The 16,397-nt window shown below is 40.9% G+C and overlaps 2 protein-coding genes across 3 annotated transcripts; one reads left to right on the top strand and one right to left on the bottom strand.

Annotated features, from left to right (window-relative positions):
- Positions 1 to 195: 195 nt before the first annotated feature.
- Positions 196 to 11,584, bottom strand: cep152 (centrosomal protein 152). Its single transcript, XM_074676762.1, has 28 exons — positions 11,363 to 11,584; positions 11,114 to 11,233; positions 9,412 to 9,521; positions 9,259 to 9,319; positions 8,864 to 9,166; positions 8,446 to 8,602; positions 7,837 to 7,977; positions 7,327 to 7,466; positions 7,024 to 7,224; positions 6,760 to 6,907; positions 6,553 to 6,644; positions 6,283 to 6,443; positions 5,962 to 6,163; positions 5,730 to 5,834; positions 5,504 to 5,634; positions 5,288 to 5,416; positions 5,065 to 5,200; positions 4,744 to 4,929; positions 4,396 to 4,656; positions 3,598 to 3,729; positions 2,890 to 3,507; positions 2,728 to 2,794; positions 2,469 to 2,636; positions 2,298 to 2,382; positions 2,042 to 2,124; positions 1,726 to 1,882; positions 1,541 to 1,638; positions 196 to 1,451 (listed from the first exon to the last, which is right to left on the bottom strand). The coding sequence occupies exons 2-28, from the start codon at positions 11,198 to 11,200 to the stop codon at positions 688 to 690; spliced, it is 4,923 nt and encodes a 1,640-aa protein (XP_074532863.1). The 5' UTR covers positions 11,201 to 11,233; positions 11,363 to 11,584; the 3' UTR covers positions 196 to 687.
- Positions 11,585 to 11,717: 133 nt separating this feature from the next.
- galk2 (galactokinase 2) lies at positions 11,718 to 16,368 on the top strand. Of its 2 annotated transcripts, XM_074676761.1 has the most exons (11): positions 11,718 to 11,774; positions 12,978 to 13,204; positions 13,313 to 13,401; positions 13,687 to 13,810; positions 13,901 to 13,994; positions 14,109 to 14,255; positions 14,407 to 14,505; positions 14,717 to 14,869; positions 14,985 to 15,195; positions 15,296 to 15,497; positions 15,712 to 16,368. In XM_074676761.1, the coding sequence occupies exons 2-11, from the start codon at positions 13,155 to 13,157 to the stop codon at positions 15,917 to 15,919; spliced, it is 1,377 nt and encodes a 458-aa protein (XP_074532862.1). In that variant the 5' UTR covers positions 11,718 to 11,774; positions 12,978 to 13,154; the 3' UTR covers positions 15,920 to 16,368. The 2 variants fall into 2 exon arrangements, with proteins under 2 accessions (XP_074532862.1, XP_074532861.1); XM_074676760.1 differs by lacking the exon at positions 11,718 to 11,774 and having other exon boundaries at positions 12,878 to 13,204.
- Positions 16,369 to 16,397: the final 29 nt, after the last annotated feature.

Below are 16,397 nucleotides of genomic sequence, written 5' to 3'. Positions count from 1 at the left end.
CAACTGAGAAAACATTTTGGCCCTAATCCGCTTTCTCAAGTAGCCACAGTTCCTAGTTAAAGTCCACATGGCTGCTCTTTTTGACATCACTTTAACACAACTCCTGTATGAACCACTTCCAGTTTTGGAGAATATGCAGACATGAATAAAGTCATCATTCAAGAATATAAGATTTATTAAAAAGATTTAAGTCGTGTAAAAACATGTATAAACTATGCACAGCACATCTCATTTAGGAAATATCAAACAACACAATAACAGAAATGAATACATACTGAAAAAAACTGAGCATAGGGTGAGTTAAGTTGTTTCAAGCAATGTATGTCTCCGTCATAGTTTTGTTGAAGTGATATACTTGGAAAATGATTTTTTCACACAAAAAAATCAGTCTTACTTGAGTTAATCCAGGCAGTTTTTAACAAACTTTTATGGGTAATGGTGAGTGAAATGCTTTTACTTTTTTGGCTTTATGTTTCTTTATCTTTAACTTCTAAATTCAGAATTGTCAGAAACGTAGTGGATCATTTCCCAAGTGATCTTCCATAAACACAAACAGTCGATACAAGGTCTAAGATTTGACTTAATGTAAACTTAAAACACTGCATTTAAGGCACTCTTCATTCACTATCTAAAACTGCTGAGTCAGCTGTAAACTCATCCCCCTACCTGGCTTCATGCCTCATTCTGTCATTTGTGTTGGTAGAACGGACTGTCGAAGCCGCTGTCCTGCTGCCGCTGCCTCAGCTCTGAGAACACAGGCCTGGACAGCACCCTCTGCTGCTTCTCGCCCTCAGAGCCAGGCGTGGGCTCTCTGTGTGAACTCCTCATGGCACTGGGGTAGTCTGAGGTCTGGATGTTATGAGTCCTCTTTGCGATTTCGTGATAAACAGTTATGTCAGAAACATCAGGATTGAGGCCTCCAAACTCTCCAAAGTCAGAAGGAGACACTGAGAAAGGTCTGACTGGTTCAACTTTCCTCCCTGACATGGAGAGCCTGGCCACCTGAAGGCCTGTCTCTGAGTCACTGCTGGTCATGCTCCAGTCGGTCTTCTTCTCCCCCCTCACAGGAGCCTCCTGGATGACAGATGCTTTGCTCTGTTGCTGTAAGTCTGATGCGTTGGAGTTTCCTCCTAGCAGGTACATCTCCCTGCTTTTACTCCTCACAGACACATCCCCAGAATCCACCTGGGATGATGAGGACATCTGTTGAGGAGGTTTGACAGGGCAGAGCTGTGAGTGAGGAAGAGTTTCAGGTGTTAGTCCAGCAGCTGCTGCAGGATTTTCCCAGTGACACAAAGGTTTAGTCCTCACTGCAGCGGTTTGTTTCTGCTCTGGGTCAGCAGAAGTCTTTTTCCTGAGGGATCTGTCCTGGCCTGGCCTGATGTCAGGGAGCCCAGGGAGTGTTGGTGTAGTCTTACTGTTACCTGCTTGTCTATCTGAAGGGCAGTCAGCTGAGGAAGCAAACACAGGGCACAGGTTTATAAATTCATACCAGAGAGTAAAAATCTTCAGTCAAACTACTCAGCTGAACAGGACTTACTTTGTGAACTCTTCCCAGATTTACTCTTGATGGGGGTCTCCAGCACCTTCGCCATGGCTGCCAGCTTGCTTGCAGCATTCATTATTTTCTTCTCAGCTCTGCAGAAGACAGGACAATCAATATATTTACTACGGGGAGCCATGACGAAGCAAGCTAACAAGTTCAGGACAATCATGGTCTCTTGCCCTGCAGTCTTTCCTCCATCCTCCAGGAGCTCCTGCAGACAGGTCAGGTAATAGCGTCGCATTTTTCTGGCAGTGTCCTGTCTTTCCCTCTGCACCTCTGTACGGATCATCTCTGCTGCTCGCTCCCGGCTCTCCTGGAGGTATCTCAGCATGTCTCCTAGAATAAAGCCATGCTTTCAATTACCTCCTCCTAGTATGGCTTGTGAAAGCTTTTTGTGCATTGAACAAACTGTTATACCCACCAGGGGGGGCAATTCTAACTGCAAATCAGCTCGAGTAGATAACAAGTTCATCTATAATCAACAACATTACCAACCTCTGATCTTCTCCACAGCTGTCAGGTATTGCTGCTTCATCTCCTCCAGGTCTTGTTGAAGATTTTGTTGTTGATCAGAGCTTCTATAAGCAAGAACAAACACTAAACGACTTATTTATTAAGTAATCGTTCATATCTCTCTAAATTTAGATGAGGCTCAAAAGACTAAATAAAATATATAAATCTAAAGTATTATTTCTAAAAGTGTGTTTTTCTTATGAACTAAAACCAATCTAGTCATGAAAACTGTACAAACCCTGAAGATTCTTTGGCTCTCCTTGCTTCCTCCAGCTGCTGCAGATGTTCTTCTTTTGCTTTTTGCAGACTGCTGTCATGCTCATCTAAAGTAAACAGTGTTGTAGCTTGTTATTACTGGTGCAAATGTATTTGGTTCCAGCTAATCCAGTTAAAATAAAATTCAACATACCCCTCAGATGCTGCATGGCAGATTTGTGCTCCCTGACAGTGTTCTGGAGTTGACGACAAGCTTTCTCTAAGTGCCTCTGGAGCTCCTGGTTCTTCTTCTGCAGCTTGCTCACAGCGTCGGTGCACTCCTTTCTGCAGCGAGTCTGATCCTTTCTCTGAGACAAAGCACCTGTGTACAAAAACACAGCACTGTCATGTATTACAGTATACTTTGATTGAAATGAGTCAGAGTCGTTTAACTTGAAGAGCACATTATTTACTTTGCATTTCTGTTTCATGCTGTCGCTGGGTTTCTCTTAGCACTAGGCCCAGTGTCTCCTCACTGATCTGTGGGAACATGAATGAAAACAAGTTTCACAAACAGTTTCTTTGAATGATCAGAAGATAACATCCTTTAAACTTCAGATAATACAGTGACTTACTTTCTTCCAATCCTTTTTGGCTCTGTTGATCGTGTCTTTAAAGAATGTCTGGAGGATCTGGTTTATTGTGCCGTCTGATGAAGCCCCGCTGCTTCTTCTGGTGTCTTCACTGGCCTGCTGATCTGTTTTCTGATCCCCATGGAGATGTTTTTGTAGTTCTGCTAAACAAACCTGAACCTCTTTCACAAACTCCTCTCTCATCTGCTGTCTCTGAGCCTGCTCCCTCTCTGCATGCTGACACCTCCACTCCTCCTCTCTGACCCTCAGAGTCTGCTGAAGCTTGGCCTCCATCTGCAGGAGCAGCTCCTCTTTCTGGAGCTCGGCCTGCTGTAAAGCCTGCTCCAGCTTTTTTCTCTGCTCCTGCAGCACCTGCTCTGAGCGGGCCTGGATGACGGAGATCTCCTGCTGTTTGTCTCTGCTCCATACCGCTCTAGCTCCAGCCAGCTCAGCCTTCAGCAGGGCAGCTTGTTCTCTCCTCACTTGCTCCAGCTGACTGTAAAGAGCTGCCAGTTCCCCTTGAAGTTCCTCGATCCTCTGTGTGCCAGAGCTCTGCTCTTCTAACTGGTTCCTGTGCTGTTTGAGCCACTGCTCCTCTGCCTCTCTTAGGGCTTTGGATACCTGTGACATAAAAAAATAAAGGACATTCATGAGCATTGAAGAAAAGCAAAGTGAAGGGATCAACTGTTGAAGTTAAAAAAAGTGTCTTACCTGTTGTTCTGTTTGTTTTTCAACAAGTCCTTCCCATCTTTCTCTCTCTGTCTGAAGAGCAGTTTGGTATTCTGGTAGTGAGGTAAAATCCTCAATCCAGCGGTTGTAGGCTCTGGTTACAGCACTTTCAACCTGGAACACAAACTTTTGAGTCAGCTTCTTAAATTTCCACTTAAAGACAGAAATGTTGAGGGTATGGAACTCAGATGTCAACTAGAAAAGCACTCGAATATTATACTTCCTTTCAGCAGACTGTCCGCTACAGTTTGGTGTTAGTTGCAGGTTTGTATGATAATTTGTTACCTGACGGAGATGAAAATTATGATGACCCCGTTCATTTTTCATATTCTGGATCTTAGAATTCAGAATATTGCCAGGATCTGGATCGTACTTTTATATCTGTCAGAAATTATGGTGACCGTGTCTTGTATTGTTTTGCAAAGCAATCAAACCCTTTATTGTGGAGTTATGTACACATATAGTGAAAATGACCCTATCTCACAATGGTGAAGAATCCTTTAAAAAAGTCCTGGATTCAGACGGTGATCCGGATCACCTCCAAAATCTAATCACTTCTCCCTTATCTCATTTTTAAAAATTTTGGGAAATTTCATCAAGATCTGTTTGTTACTTTTTGAGTTATGTTGTTCACCGAAAAACAAACAGACAGACAAACTCTCCCAAAAGCATAACCTCCTTGGCAGAGGTAGAGAATTTTAACTGGGATTAACTTAATTTGATCATTCTCAGAAGCCTCTGAAACTGCACCATCAAAAATGGTAACATTAGCCCACTGACCTGTTTGGCCATGTCCTCAAGGTGCTTCTCATTCAGCTCCCTCTGAACTTGTTTTCTTGCTTCTTCAACAGCTTTGCATTTGACGATGTCTGCTTGGAGCTGCAGCTGTTTTTTCTGGGCGCTGAGTCTGGAATCCAGTTCCTCTGCAGAGATCATCTCACTGCTGGTGTTTGTATGATCTGTCTGACAGGTTGCCTCAGCAGTCTCTTTGTCTCTCTGTCTCTTAGCATCCTCCAGCCTCTGAGCCCAAGAGTCCTCCACCTGCAGAAGAGCAGAACAAACTGTTAAGTCAGACATATTACAGAAACTAACGGGGTGTTAAGTTAAATGATTTCCATAAGATCATACCTTTTTAAGAGTTTCTTCCCAAGCTGCCTTTGCTGAATCTACCTGAGATTTCACCTGCAGCTGGATCTCTGCCTCTTTTTCTTTGGTCCACGCAGCTTTGAGCTGCTGAATTGATGCCTGATGTTTGGCTTCAAGCTCTGCCCTCAGTTTCACTACAGCTTTGTCACTCTCCTCTCTCAACTTTTCCTGACAATAACAAGAAATTCACCATGAATCAATCTCAGTTTTTAGATACTTAATGTTTCCCTATCATCATTTATTGTATGTAAGTGTTTTTATTTCCAAGTATGACTTGAAGATTCATTTTGGTATGTTGAATACCTCATTATCTTTTATCAAAGCCTCCTCCTTCTCTCTGTTGCGTATGCTTTCCTCCAGCACGTCCTTCTCCTTGCAGACAGATAAGTAACACTCCTGCACGGCCAACATCTTATCATTGAACTCTGTCAGCTGAGACCTGTGAAAAAGTAACAGATACTGAAAATGAGTTATGAGGTTTTGAGATACTTGTAGTGTTCAGAGTTACAGAAGTGAAGTGACTTACTGGAGCTGTTGGACCTGCTGCTGGTGCTCTGCAGTCAGCTGATCAATCTGAGCTTCATGTTCCAGCGTGAGCTCTGTTCTGATCTGGTTCACCACGTCGTCCCTGTACTGCTGGTGGATCCGCTCAGACCTCCATGATGAAATCATTGTTATATATCATGACGCATTTTAAGGTTATTTAATGTTGAATATAGAATATTCATTCACGGTGCCTTACCTCTGTGCAGCCTCCTGCTTCTCCTGGTCCAGTTCTTGGATCATCTCTCTCATCTTGGTGCAAAGCTCAGCGTTGGCCGACCTCACCTTCTCCTCACTGTGCTTCAGCTCCTTATTCCTCTTCTCTAACACCTGAAGTTTGGATAGAAAAAATACTTACTTCAATCTGTCCAATCAGCGCAAACAAAAAACAAAACAAATGAATCTGCCATTAAACTAAGACTGACCTCCACTTGTTCCAGCAAGTGTCGTTTATCTTCTTGGAGCTGTATGAAGTCTTTCTGAGACTCCCCAGTGAGATCCAGATGTTTCTGCTGACTTGTCTCCCTGACCTGTTGGACACATGAAACTTTTTATTGAACTAAAAAACCTAAACCCCTTGCTTTTAATCACACATCCTTTGATCATAAACCTTTTCTAATCCAGCTGATGTGTTTTGCTGTAGCTGGATGTACTCACTGATAAACTCAGCTTGGCTTCATCTAACTGCGTCTGCAGCTCATTCACACGACTCTGATTGAGTTGAAGCTCTTCCTGTAGCTGACAGATTTTCTGGCGCTTCCCCTTCAGACTCTCCAAGCAGCGCTGCATCTCCATTCGCAGAAGCCGCAAAGCTTCATCTTTGGGAAGTTTGGAGTCTGACAAGTGAGCCAGGGCGGTACTGATCCAACAGGGAGGAGAGGAGGATTTCAGTAGTTGTTAAAAGAACTCTAAAGTTCAGAAAGCTCAATAAATATAAAAAGAGAGGTTCAGTTTCAGAGAGATTTGTTTAATGTGTACCTGTGAAGTCCATTCCTCCTGTTTGTTTTCTTCAATCCTAAATCCATGCAGGATTCAGACAGCTGGTTCTCCCATTCACTGCTCAGGTCTAAAGTAATAACTCCATGCTTCACAGCAGATTCATAAAGAGTGATCTGCTCCTTTAAATCAGTCAGGTCCTCCTTTAAAACACAAACAAAAATTTAAGAATTAATCCAAAAAATTCAGAAAGAACAAAAATATGACTTGAGAGTGTTTCTATTCTAAGGTAGGAAAAAGCAGAGCGTTCACCTGTAAGACTTTGTTCATGTTTTCACTCAGTGCCTTGGCTGATTGAGCCTGTTGTAGTTTGATCTGCACCTGAGTCAACTCCTGCACTGAACCTGCCGAGAATGCAACAAAACAACAAAATGTGATGATTTGGAATACAGTAAATTAAATGTAAAACATACAGAAGTTGCTCAGTTTATGGATTAATATCTGGATGTGTTTGCTCACTGGTCTGCAGCAGCTTGGCACACTGTTGCTGACTCTCCTCCAGACGCTGAGTGAGAGCATTAACAACTCTCGCTCTCTCCAGCTGCTCTTCTTCTCTCTGCCGCTCCAACTGCTTCACCTGCTCTCGAAACCTCTGACAAGCATCAACCTGAAAGACATAAACAACTATGAAAACTTAAAGTCATCAAGATAATTCAATAATGACTGTTGTATTCCTCTGAGGTCTGTTTGTCATGTAAAGTTTGTTCTGCATCAGGAACAGACCTGTTCATCCAGGGCCTGAGAGGTGGAGTCAAGCTTCTGCTCTAATGTCAACAATGCCAACTCGTGCTGCTCCTTTATGATGGCCAGGTCTCTGTCATGCTGCTGCCGTGATTTGGATAAAGTATCAGAGCGACGAAGCTCCAACATCTGCTGCTTCATGCTGTCCACTGCAGCCTCTGCCACCATCTGCTTCTTTGAGTTCTGAGTCACAATATATAGCTGTCTTAAAAACTTGCAGAGAACTTCTTTAAAAAAATGATAAAGATGATCAAATGTGTTTAAGTGTTTCTGTGAAAAACTTACCTCCTGGTCTCTCTCGTTAAGGAGTTGTACTTGCTGCTCCATTGCCTTCAGTTTGTTTTGCATTTGAATCTCTCTTTCCTTGGCTTCTTCAACTAATCGACTTGACTCTTTCAGACTTACTGCAAGGCCATCCTTCTCATCTGTTGATGATAAAAATATGATGTTATATCTCTGGGAGTGGGACATCCAGCAACAGAATAAGGATATAAAAGACCAATGCAGGAGTGTCTGTGTTTTGTAAATAGTGTTGGTCTTCTAGCAGCCACAAGGGGGCAAAAGGATGGTCAGTCTAATGCAGTGTAGCCATAACTCTTCAAAATGAACAGGAGTGAGTGATGCAATCACATTGATTTCAAAGTATTAGAAATATCTGTGATTTCGATGACACAAAAATAATCATCAAATGAAAACAGTCAATCCATCATTACATGAGATAATCTTGAATTTGTGTCATTGTATTATAAAGTCAGTTTAGCTCATTTTGGGGTTTAAAACCTGCCTGAAACATACCTTTGGCAATAGCAAACTGATGCTCCAGGTATCTCATGTTGCGCCGTGAGTCTTCCAGTTTCTTTTCCAAGTCTTCAATCTGCCTCTGCTGAGCTTTGTTTAAAATCTGCAGCTGAGCGAGCTGCTCTCGATCAGCAGTTTCTGAAAGCACCAAAATATCACCAATTATCTACAGATTGTTTTCAGCAATGACATTTTGGAGGAAAATGTTACATAACTGACACCGCAGGGTTGTGCTCATTGCCTTTACATCATGATGGACGAAAATATATTAAAAGGCCATGCATTAAGTCTAAAAGTTATCCTGAGAACTTGCAATCGAAATCACATCTTCTGTGTATATTTTTTTTTAAAGAGAATTACTCAGAAAGTTAGATACCGAACAGATGACACTGAATAAAAAAACAGACCCACTGGCTTCATCTTACCATTAACAAAAAAGACCAAATGGAGAAAAATAAAGTTGAAATATTGCTCAGCATCACTTTTGGTACCTCCGTGTAGCCAGTTTCATAATTTGCCATGCTGTTTTAGATCAGTCTTTAGATCCTACTTGGTTGTGATGGTGTCTCTTAACCTTTCAGTCATTAAATTAAGACTCAGACTCACGGTGTGTAGAATCGAGAAATTCTCTCTGCAGATTGTCGAGAGGACCTTGCTGGTGTGCAGCTTTAGAGTTGAACATCTTTGGCTTGTGGACAGCTTGGTGAGGGTTGTAGCTGGCCTTGTATGGATCCATGACTCTGTCTGCTGCAGGCCCTGAGTTCTAAAGTGCAAAGCAATCAATACTGAGTGAGTTTGATATCACGTTATGACTGTTTTTAAATGCTCAAAAAGGATAAAGTAAAATTTGCATGATTGTAAAAAAAAAGACATTACTTAAGCTATTAAACTTAAAATGAAGACTTGTTACAGTATCTTCAGGTCAAATTATTGAGATCCTTTAAGAGCTTAGAGCATAAATTACATGCAATGTAAAAGCAGTGACTAAACTGATGCTTTATTACACCAAATACTTCAACTTCACCTGAAAATTGCTTCTGGCTTTGTTGTGGTTCTCATAGTTTTGATTTTCCATTCGTCCTCCCTCTTCATTGTACACTGCACAGTTATTGGCACCTTGGGTGTACGGTTTAGAACCATATTCATCTGTGGAGAAATCGTTGGTTTCTGTAGATCTTTCTGTTCCCATACTTGTGTAGGTATAATCTCCCTGGTTAAACTGATGATCCTGAGCCTGCTGGTTCCAGGTGTGAGGCAGAGGATGACTTTGAGGGTGACCAAGATGCCCGTTGATCTGAACAGCTTCATCCTCATAAGCATAGTGATCCTGAGAGAATTGATCAGCAGCTGATTTGAGTCTTCATAGAAACATTTAGGTAAAAGGTTTTTTTTTAAATAGATAAGAAAATTCAATCCAACCTGCTCATGAGAGGTCGGCTCTGGATGAACTGACCATTGCTGAGACCACATAGGCTGTGGACTGAGCAGAAAGGGCAGGAAAAAAAGATTAATTACGTTACATTTTTATGAGGTGTGTGTATTTGTTTGGACTAAAATCCAAATCTGTGTTACCTGTTGTCAGTCTTTTTATTGCTGCAGGCTGAGTACTCCAGCTCTGGGGAGGAGGAGTCTATGCTGTCCTCCAGCATGTCATCAGGCAGGTCTGTGAGCAGTTTCTGCAGCTGATGAAAAACAGCACATGGAAATGAGTCACCAAGGTTGCCCCGCAACCAAGTAGTACAAAAACACAGATAAAGCAGGGAAGGAATCACTGACAGCCTGAGAAACCGTATTTGAATGAAGAGCATTTGTTACTTGTTTAACAGGCTAAGAATGAGTTCTGTTGTAATAAAAAATAACTTTTTCATGCTTCAATATTTATAATACTCTCATTCCTGAGTGTTTAATTGAAAAAGATGTATTGAACATGAAATGTATACATTATTTACAACATCATGTTAGGTATTCGAGTTTCAAAACATTTGCTGGTTTTTGCCCCTTACATGTGAGGACTTGCGTCTAAGATGGAACAAAAATTAGCTGCTGCTTCCATTTATTTGAGGACTTTTGTATAGAAAATACTAATTAATTGTTCTGTTAGAGACAAACTGAAAACAAAACATTGACAAACAACACTGCTTGTTCTTGTCAAAAAATGTATTAATGCCTCAAAACACAAAATCCTCCTTTGTGACAGTAACAGATCGACCAGGCTTGTTTTACAACCCACCATGTGTGACAGAACAAACAGAGCCAGCTGGACTTACTTCCCATAAGGACTGTTGAATACTCTTCAAATCCTCCTCAGTGTCCACAGATGAAGGACCCATACTCTCCCTCTTACACATTTAACAAACTTGTAACAGACAAATCCTTCTTCAGCTGTGAAGCCTCATGTCCACATGTACAACTAATCTTTCTGTAGCGAAGACCTTGTGTGTGAAACATCCAAAACGTGCCTGGCATGTTGTCAGCTCCCCGCTGTATTGCTGTGTTTTGCCCCTAATGAACTCCATTGTGTCGACAAAACATATAGCAAGGTTAACTGGAGCAGAAACATTCCAATTACTGCTGGCAAATATTTCCACCTCACTAGCTCACTCACATGTAATAAATAAGCTCCATTAAAGAACAAAAAAACATCCTTAGGATAAATGTTTTCCCAAAGTCCATTTCTTCTGAGTGTCAAAGCCCTTTAAAAACACAGACAGCTGCTTCCTGCTCACTATTATCAGTACAAATGCAGCCAAGCAGAGGAACATGGTAACCTAAATAGGGAGAAAGTAGGGAAACCACAGTTTCAGTGTGACACACCTGGAGGGAGGCCACCTTCTTAGGCCAATAATAGCTGAGATTTACAGCGCAACAGATTGTAGGTGTGAGTAATGGCAGCTTGGCTGAAGCAGTGGAGCTGTCAGTGATTGTGAAACTGTTCAACAATGCACCTTAACACGCTTCCAAATACAACATTAACTCAAATAAGGCTAACAAGGCACTGGAGATTATGTATATCCCTATATATGTGTGAGTGTGTATCCATATTGACAGCAATTGTTTATCACTGAAGTAGAAACAAGAATTTCTACAGATACTAAATATAACCCAGCTTATTCTTTCATAATTCTAAGCAAGCCCTTAGCGTGTTCTGTCATCTTATATGCTGTTAACCAACTACTATGAAAATAAATCAATTCCTATAGCCATATCACATACAGGTAACTGAAACAAAGACGTCCCAGCATATTTACAGTGCAGTGGTGATGCTACATTTTACCTCTTGCTCTCTTGCATAGTCCTCCTGATCATATTCCTCTTCATCGTGTTGGGTTTGAAGAGCAGCACTGTCAAAATCAATAGACATGATGCAAAGCTCATGTGGTACCCTGCAGAGGGGCTTCAAGCAGACATGGAAAAGTATTAGCTGTTTATTAATGAATTCATAGTCACTGTTCACTTACATTACAGGTCGGAAAACAGTTAAAACAGATACCGATCAGCCAAAATATGTATAAGGTTTACTTACCCGCTGGTATAAAAGCGTCCAACGTCTCTATTGACACTTTTACTCCTTTGTTAGGATAACGTTAACTTTCTCCATATCACTGTTTACAATAGAAAGCATTAACGGAGGAAGCTAACAGAGAAAACTTGGTCACATTAGCTCGGTACAACGGTTACGAAAAAACGTTGCTTGACACAATGACAAACTACGTCGACATCTCAACAGTAGTGCCATGGATTAATTCCAAATCAAGCCGCTTTTTGCAACCTTATAAGTCTGAGTTGGCTGGGTAGCAAACTTTTAGAGGAACAAAGCTAACGTTAGCTCTGGTTAGCCGGCTGAACGTCCTCTTTAAGAGCCGCAGACTCGCCCACTTTGAAAAGTCGCGCGCACTGGCAGCGCCAAACCACTGCAGCAGCACCACAGGGAGAAGGTACAACATTAACAACGTGAATATAACTGCATTCATTCCCACAATGGCCGTTATAGTCACATACAGACGTATATTTTGCTTATTTAACACGTATTGACACGTTTGAGGCAAAAATCGCACGTTGGGGCTTTTTTCATTCATTAACAACTGTACCACCCGGAACTCAGAAGCTGATCACGCCTCCAGAATTGTGGGAAGTGTAGTAGCCGTGGCAACGAGACTAGACGTGAGCGTTAAAGAACATTTCTAGTGCTCTGAGAAACTGTTGGTTTTGAATACTTCTTTGGTTAAAAGAAATGTTTCATACGTCACAAATTTGCGCTTAATATTAAATTAGAATTAATTCAAAACTTTTCATCTTATAGCTGTAATAGATGTTAAACAGCACATTTTTTTAATTCTTTTTTTTTTGGACAAAACTAAGAAAGATCAACAAAAACTATCAAACAGAGTACATAGACAAAACCCAATTATATCCCACGTTTTAAAATAAAATCTCATACAAAAAAATAAATACAGTACAGAGAAAATAAAGAGGAAAAATAAATAAATCAGACATGTTTGATCATCACATCACAAAAGAAAAAAAAACACTATGACCGTCAGTAGTGTAACAGGGCTGCAAGACCAAAAAAAAAAAAAAAAACAACAAAAAAAACAGGGTGACACGGCTGAAATAAGTTAGAAATGGAGACCAAGTTATATGAAAACTAAATAGGTAAACAGTTAAACAGCATATTTTTTTCATTAAAAGACCACGATTCATACCGGTGAACAACTGAAATAACTACTCGTGGATAAAGGGTTAGAAGAATAATTTCGTCTTTTTATCCTGCAAAAACTTTAAGACACTCATCTGTCAGGGGCGATCAGAAAAAAGTATAGTTCCTAATCAACAAAACTATTACTATAATAATACATATTAAACAATACATAAAACATTGTTAATACTCATTTTATGATTAATTCGTATTTGAAACGGTTAAAATCATTTCAATTTTGATATCGTAAAACCAAAATCATAGATTAAAATAAAAAAAAATCATATAGCGGCGCTCTTGCGTCATCACGTACCTCTCCTTCCTTGTACGTTTCATCGCCGAACCACGCCCCCTGTCCGGCATACACTTCCTTGTTTTTGTAGCCTCTGCAGCCAAAACTGTTTCAGAGTCAGCTCATTTGTTTAACTTATTTACCTTCTAGGCTCAGATGACCACATGTTGGGGAACAGGCCTCCGCTCAGCGGTTGTGGCATCCGGGATCCTCTTGTGACAGTCAGCTGATCAGATGTCATAGGAACGCAGAGTTCTAACGCCCCACAATAAGTTTATTCATTGATATTTTTGGTAGCTTTTTCTGCAGCTGCTTTGAAAAGACGAAATGGCAACTAACCCACCAAAAGTAAGGATCGAGATTGCTGCAAATGAAAGGTGAGAAGCAGTTTACGAAGCTCTTTTTCAGGGTGATACAACAACTTTATAGCATGATTCATCTGATACTGACTTTATTTCTTTCTTTCTTTCTTTTTGTCTTTACAGACTGCAAAACTTAAAAAAAGCTTTCGAAAAAAAGCATGGAGAATCTCCTCTCTTCTATGCATGTGCACCTGGACGGGTCAACCTGATAGGTAATGTCTTACACCATGCTTTGGTTATCTTAAGGTTTGCTGAGGAAAAAAATGGATCGTATGGGGAGTTGGGTCAGATAGATTGTTGGTCTCATGATTTGTATTGTTTTTTTTTAACTTGTTTACATTAGTTTCACACTATTTTTCTAAATAAGTTGCAAACAATGTCATCGCAGCAGCACCATATTTTATCAAATGACTTCCATAACTCTGAATCATGACGCCTCATATTTATTTGACCTTGTCAAATATCTTTTCTCTTTACAAATGTCTTATTTTCAACAGGAGAACATATTGATTACTGTGGATATTCTGTTCTTCCAATGGCTATCGAACAGAACATCCTTGCAGCCGTATCTGTGAACAACTCAGGCACTATCACACTGGCTAACACCAATCCTCAATACAAGTAAGACCTTGACACCCATCATGTTTCCATAGTGCAGTTGTAACTCACACAGTATTCTCATATTTTTTCATTTGAATTTGTATGTTGCAGCGATTACTCTGTGCCATGTTCAGGAGAAATTGCAATAGACAGAGAGAATCCAAAGTGGCATTATTATTTTCTCTGTGGAGTCAAAGGTATCCAGGTAGGAGTCAAAGTTTTATGTACTTCATGCATGAAAATGGGTAGATTATAGCATGCAATGCTGTAGCAAAGTAGTTTAAAACAATGTTTACCCCCCAATTGTTTCATCTCATAGGAGAAGTTTGAGTTGGCTTCTTTAGCTGGGATGTCATGTGTGGTAGATGGAACTGTTCCCCCGAGTTCTGGCCTTTCAAGTTCCAGTGCCTTGGTTTGTTGTGCCGGGCTCGTAACAATGGAAGCTAATCAAAAGTCTCTCTCCAAGGTAACTTTTATTCATAAATCATAATAAATCATAACTACATTTTGTGTACATTTAAAAAATATTTACATCAACATCAAATGACTTTTAACTTTTTTAAATGTAAGAAAATATCTGGAGTATTTTCTTAGCCCCTTTCTCATTGGTCCTCCAGGTGGCGTTAGCAGAGATATGTGCCAAATGTGAGCGCTACATTGGCACAGAGGGTGGTGGCATGGACCAGTCAATCTCATTCCTCGCAGAAGAAGGAACTGTAGGTAGCATTTCTGTCAGCATATCAAGTCAAACAGGTGACACAACATAATTAGGCACATGATTCCAGCCAAACCCTGTGTGAACACAGTAAATGTCAGAATAAAGCAGGAGTAAAGGGATTTATTAAGCTGTTTTCACATTTTACATGTGCTTTGATGATTTTTGAACAGTTAAGTGTTTAAAGTTTTATTTATTCAACCTTCTGCCAGGCAAAGCTGATAGAGTTTCAGCCTCTGAGAGCCACTGATGTCAAACTCCCAAATGGAGCTGTGTTTGTGATCTCTAACTGCTGCGTGGAGATGAACAAAGCTGCTTCTTCTCACTTCAACATTCGTGTGGTGGAGTGCAGAATTGCCACAAAGGTATTGTGAGACTCCTCACTCAAACTATCCCAAGTTTCATTTTAATCGTGCAGCTGAATAACGATTACATTCTTTATTATAGTTTGTTCTGAAAATGTTGTTGGTGTGATCTCAGATGCTGGCTCAGGCTCGAAGTCTGGACTCCAGCAAGCTGCTGAAGCTGGCTCAGGTTCAGACAGAGCTGCAGGCCTCCCTGGAGGAAATGCTGACCCTGGTGGATGAGGTGTTACATACTGAGCCGTACAGCTGGGATGAGATCTGCAAGGTGCTCGACATCACCCCTGATCAGTTTTCCACTGAACTGCTGAGTGCAAACACTCAACATGGTGAGCAACATGTCAAAAACTTTATCTTTGACATCTTTTAAGTTCTTAGGCGTCTTGTCATGGTAAAACTTGCTGAAGCCACCTGCCATTTTTCTTTCAGTGACGCATTTTAAGCTGCACCAGAGAGCCAAACATGTGTACAGTGAAGCTGCACGGGTGCTGCGCTTTAAGAGTGTGTGTGACTCTGAGCCTGCTGAATCCATAAAGCTGCTGGGAGACCTGATGAACCAGAGCCATGCAAGCTGCAGAGACCTTTATGAGTGCAGCTGCCCTGAACTGGATGAACTGGTGGACATCTGTCTGTAAGTACAAAAAGGTCTCACCTTCAGACTCAGAGACACAAGGATACAATGAGATGTCAGCCAGGGCTATTACTGTTGGTTATTACACCAACTTTGTGTCCACATGCTTGTGCTGATGCATTCAGCGTTGGTCTCGAGCGCTACTAGTTAGCACCTCATAGATAAAAGCTATTGTTCTATCAAATGTGTTTTTCTTTCCTGATTCTTCTTACAGGAAGTCGGGGGCTGTGGGCTCACGTCTGACAGGCGCAGGATGGGGTGGCTGTGCTGTCTCCATGGTTCCCTGTGAGAAAGTGGAGTCTTTCTTACAGGCAGTGAGGACCGCCTACTACCTCCCTGATCCTCGCAAAGCAGCCATGGAGAAACAGAGTCTGTTTGTGACAAAGCCAGGCGGAGGAGCCACCATTTTCCTCGAGGAGTAAAAACATGTTTTCACTTTTCACTTAATACAAGACAAGTTGCACTTTTAAACTTGTGAAGGGAAGAACTTGTAGGATCAAAGTTTCACTGTTTACAGATTACATCTTATTAAAGGGGCCAAAATGATTATGGTGATCACATTTTCTTCCAAAGGGAATACTTTTTTATTTTTAAATCAAGAATACAGGGCTGTTGTATTAGCTAATTTTGTATGTTCAAAATTAAACAAAAAACAAAAGAAAAGAAAAGAAAAGAAAAACCAAAAATGACCAAGAAACAACTTCAAGTTTAATTCCTGCAGTTAAAAAGCATCCATCTTTTTTGTTCACCTGTAACACATGAACACAGTGTTGCCAGAAAGAGCAGAATAAAACCAAAATAAAATGCACTTAATAGTGAGGAAACCAGGATGGACAATCTCAGCTGGGTTTTCAGGTTGTTACAGAGCAGAGATGGTGGAGTGGTGTAAGGCACGAGTTA

This window comes from Halichoeres trimaculatus, unplaced genomic scaffold (assembly GCF_033239565.1).
Source record: "Halichoeres trimaculatus isolate MK-OKI-2021-1 unplaced genomic scaffold, fHalTri1.1 fHalTri1_scaffold_10, whole genome shotgun sequence".
Taxonomy (NCBI): domain Eukaryota; kingdom Metazoa; phylum Chordata; class Actinopteri; order Labriformes; family Labridae; genus Halichoeres; species Halichoeres trimaculatus.
Note: the sequence above shows the minus strand (reverse complement) of the source record. Positions and strands in the feature narration are given on the sequence as shown.

Excerpts from the sequence above, each read along its gene's own strand:
- cep152 (XM_074676762.1), bottom strand. The coding sequence starts at position 11,200 with ATGTCTATTGATTTTGACAGTGCTGCTCTTCAAACCCAACACGATGAA. Across the intron at positions 9,320-9,411 it reads AATAAAAAGACTGACAACAG|TCCACAGCCTATGTGGTCTC; the intron begins GTAACACAGATT and ends CTTTCTGCTCAG. Across the intron at positions 4,657-4,743 it reads GGGAAGAAACTCTTAAAAAG|GTGGAGGACTCTTGGGCTCA; the intron begins GTATGATCTTAT and ends GCTCTTCTGCAG.
- galk2 (XM_074676761.1), top strand. The coding sequence starts at position 13,155 with ATGGCAACTAACCCACCAAAAGTAAGGATCGAGATTGCTGCAAATGAA. Across the intron at positions 13,402-13,686 it reads TGGACGGGTCAACCTGATAG|GAGAACATATTGATTACTGT; the intron begins GTAATGTCTTAC and ends TATTTTCAACAG. Across the intron at positions 14,870-14,984 it reads AGTGCAGAATTGCCACAAAG|ATGCTGGCTCAGGCTCGAAG; the intron begins GTATTGTGAGAC and ends GTGTGATCTCAG.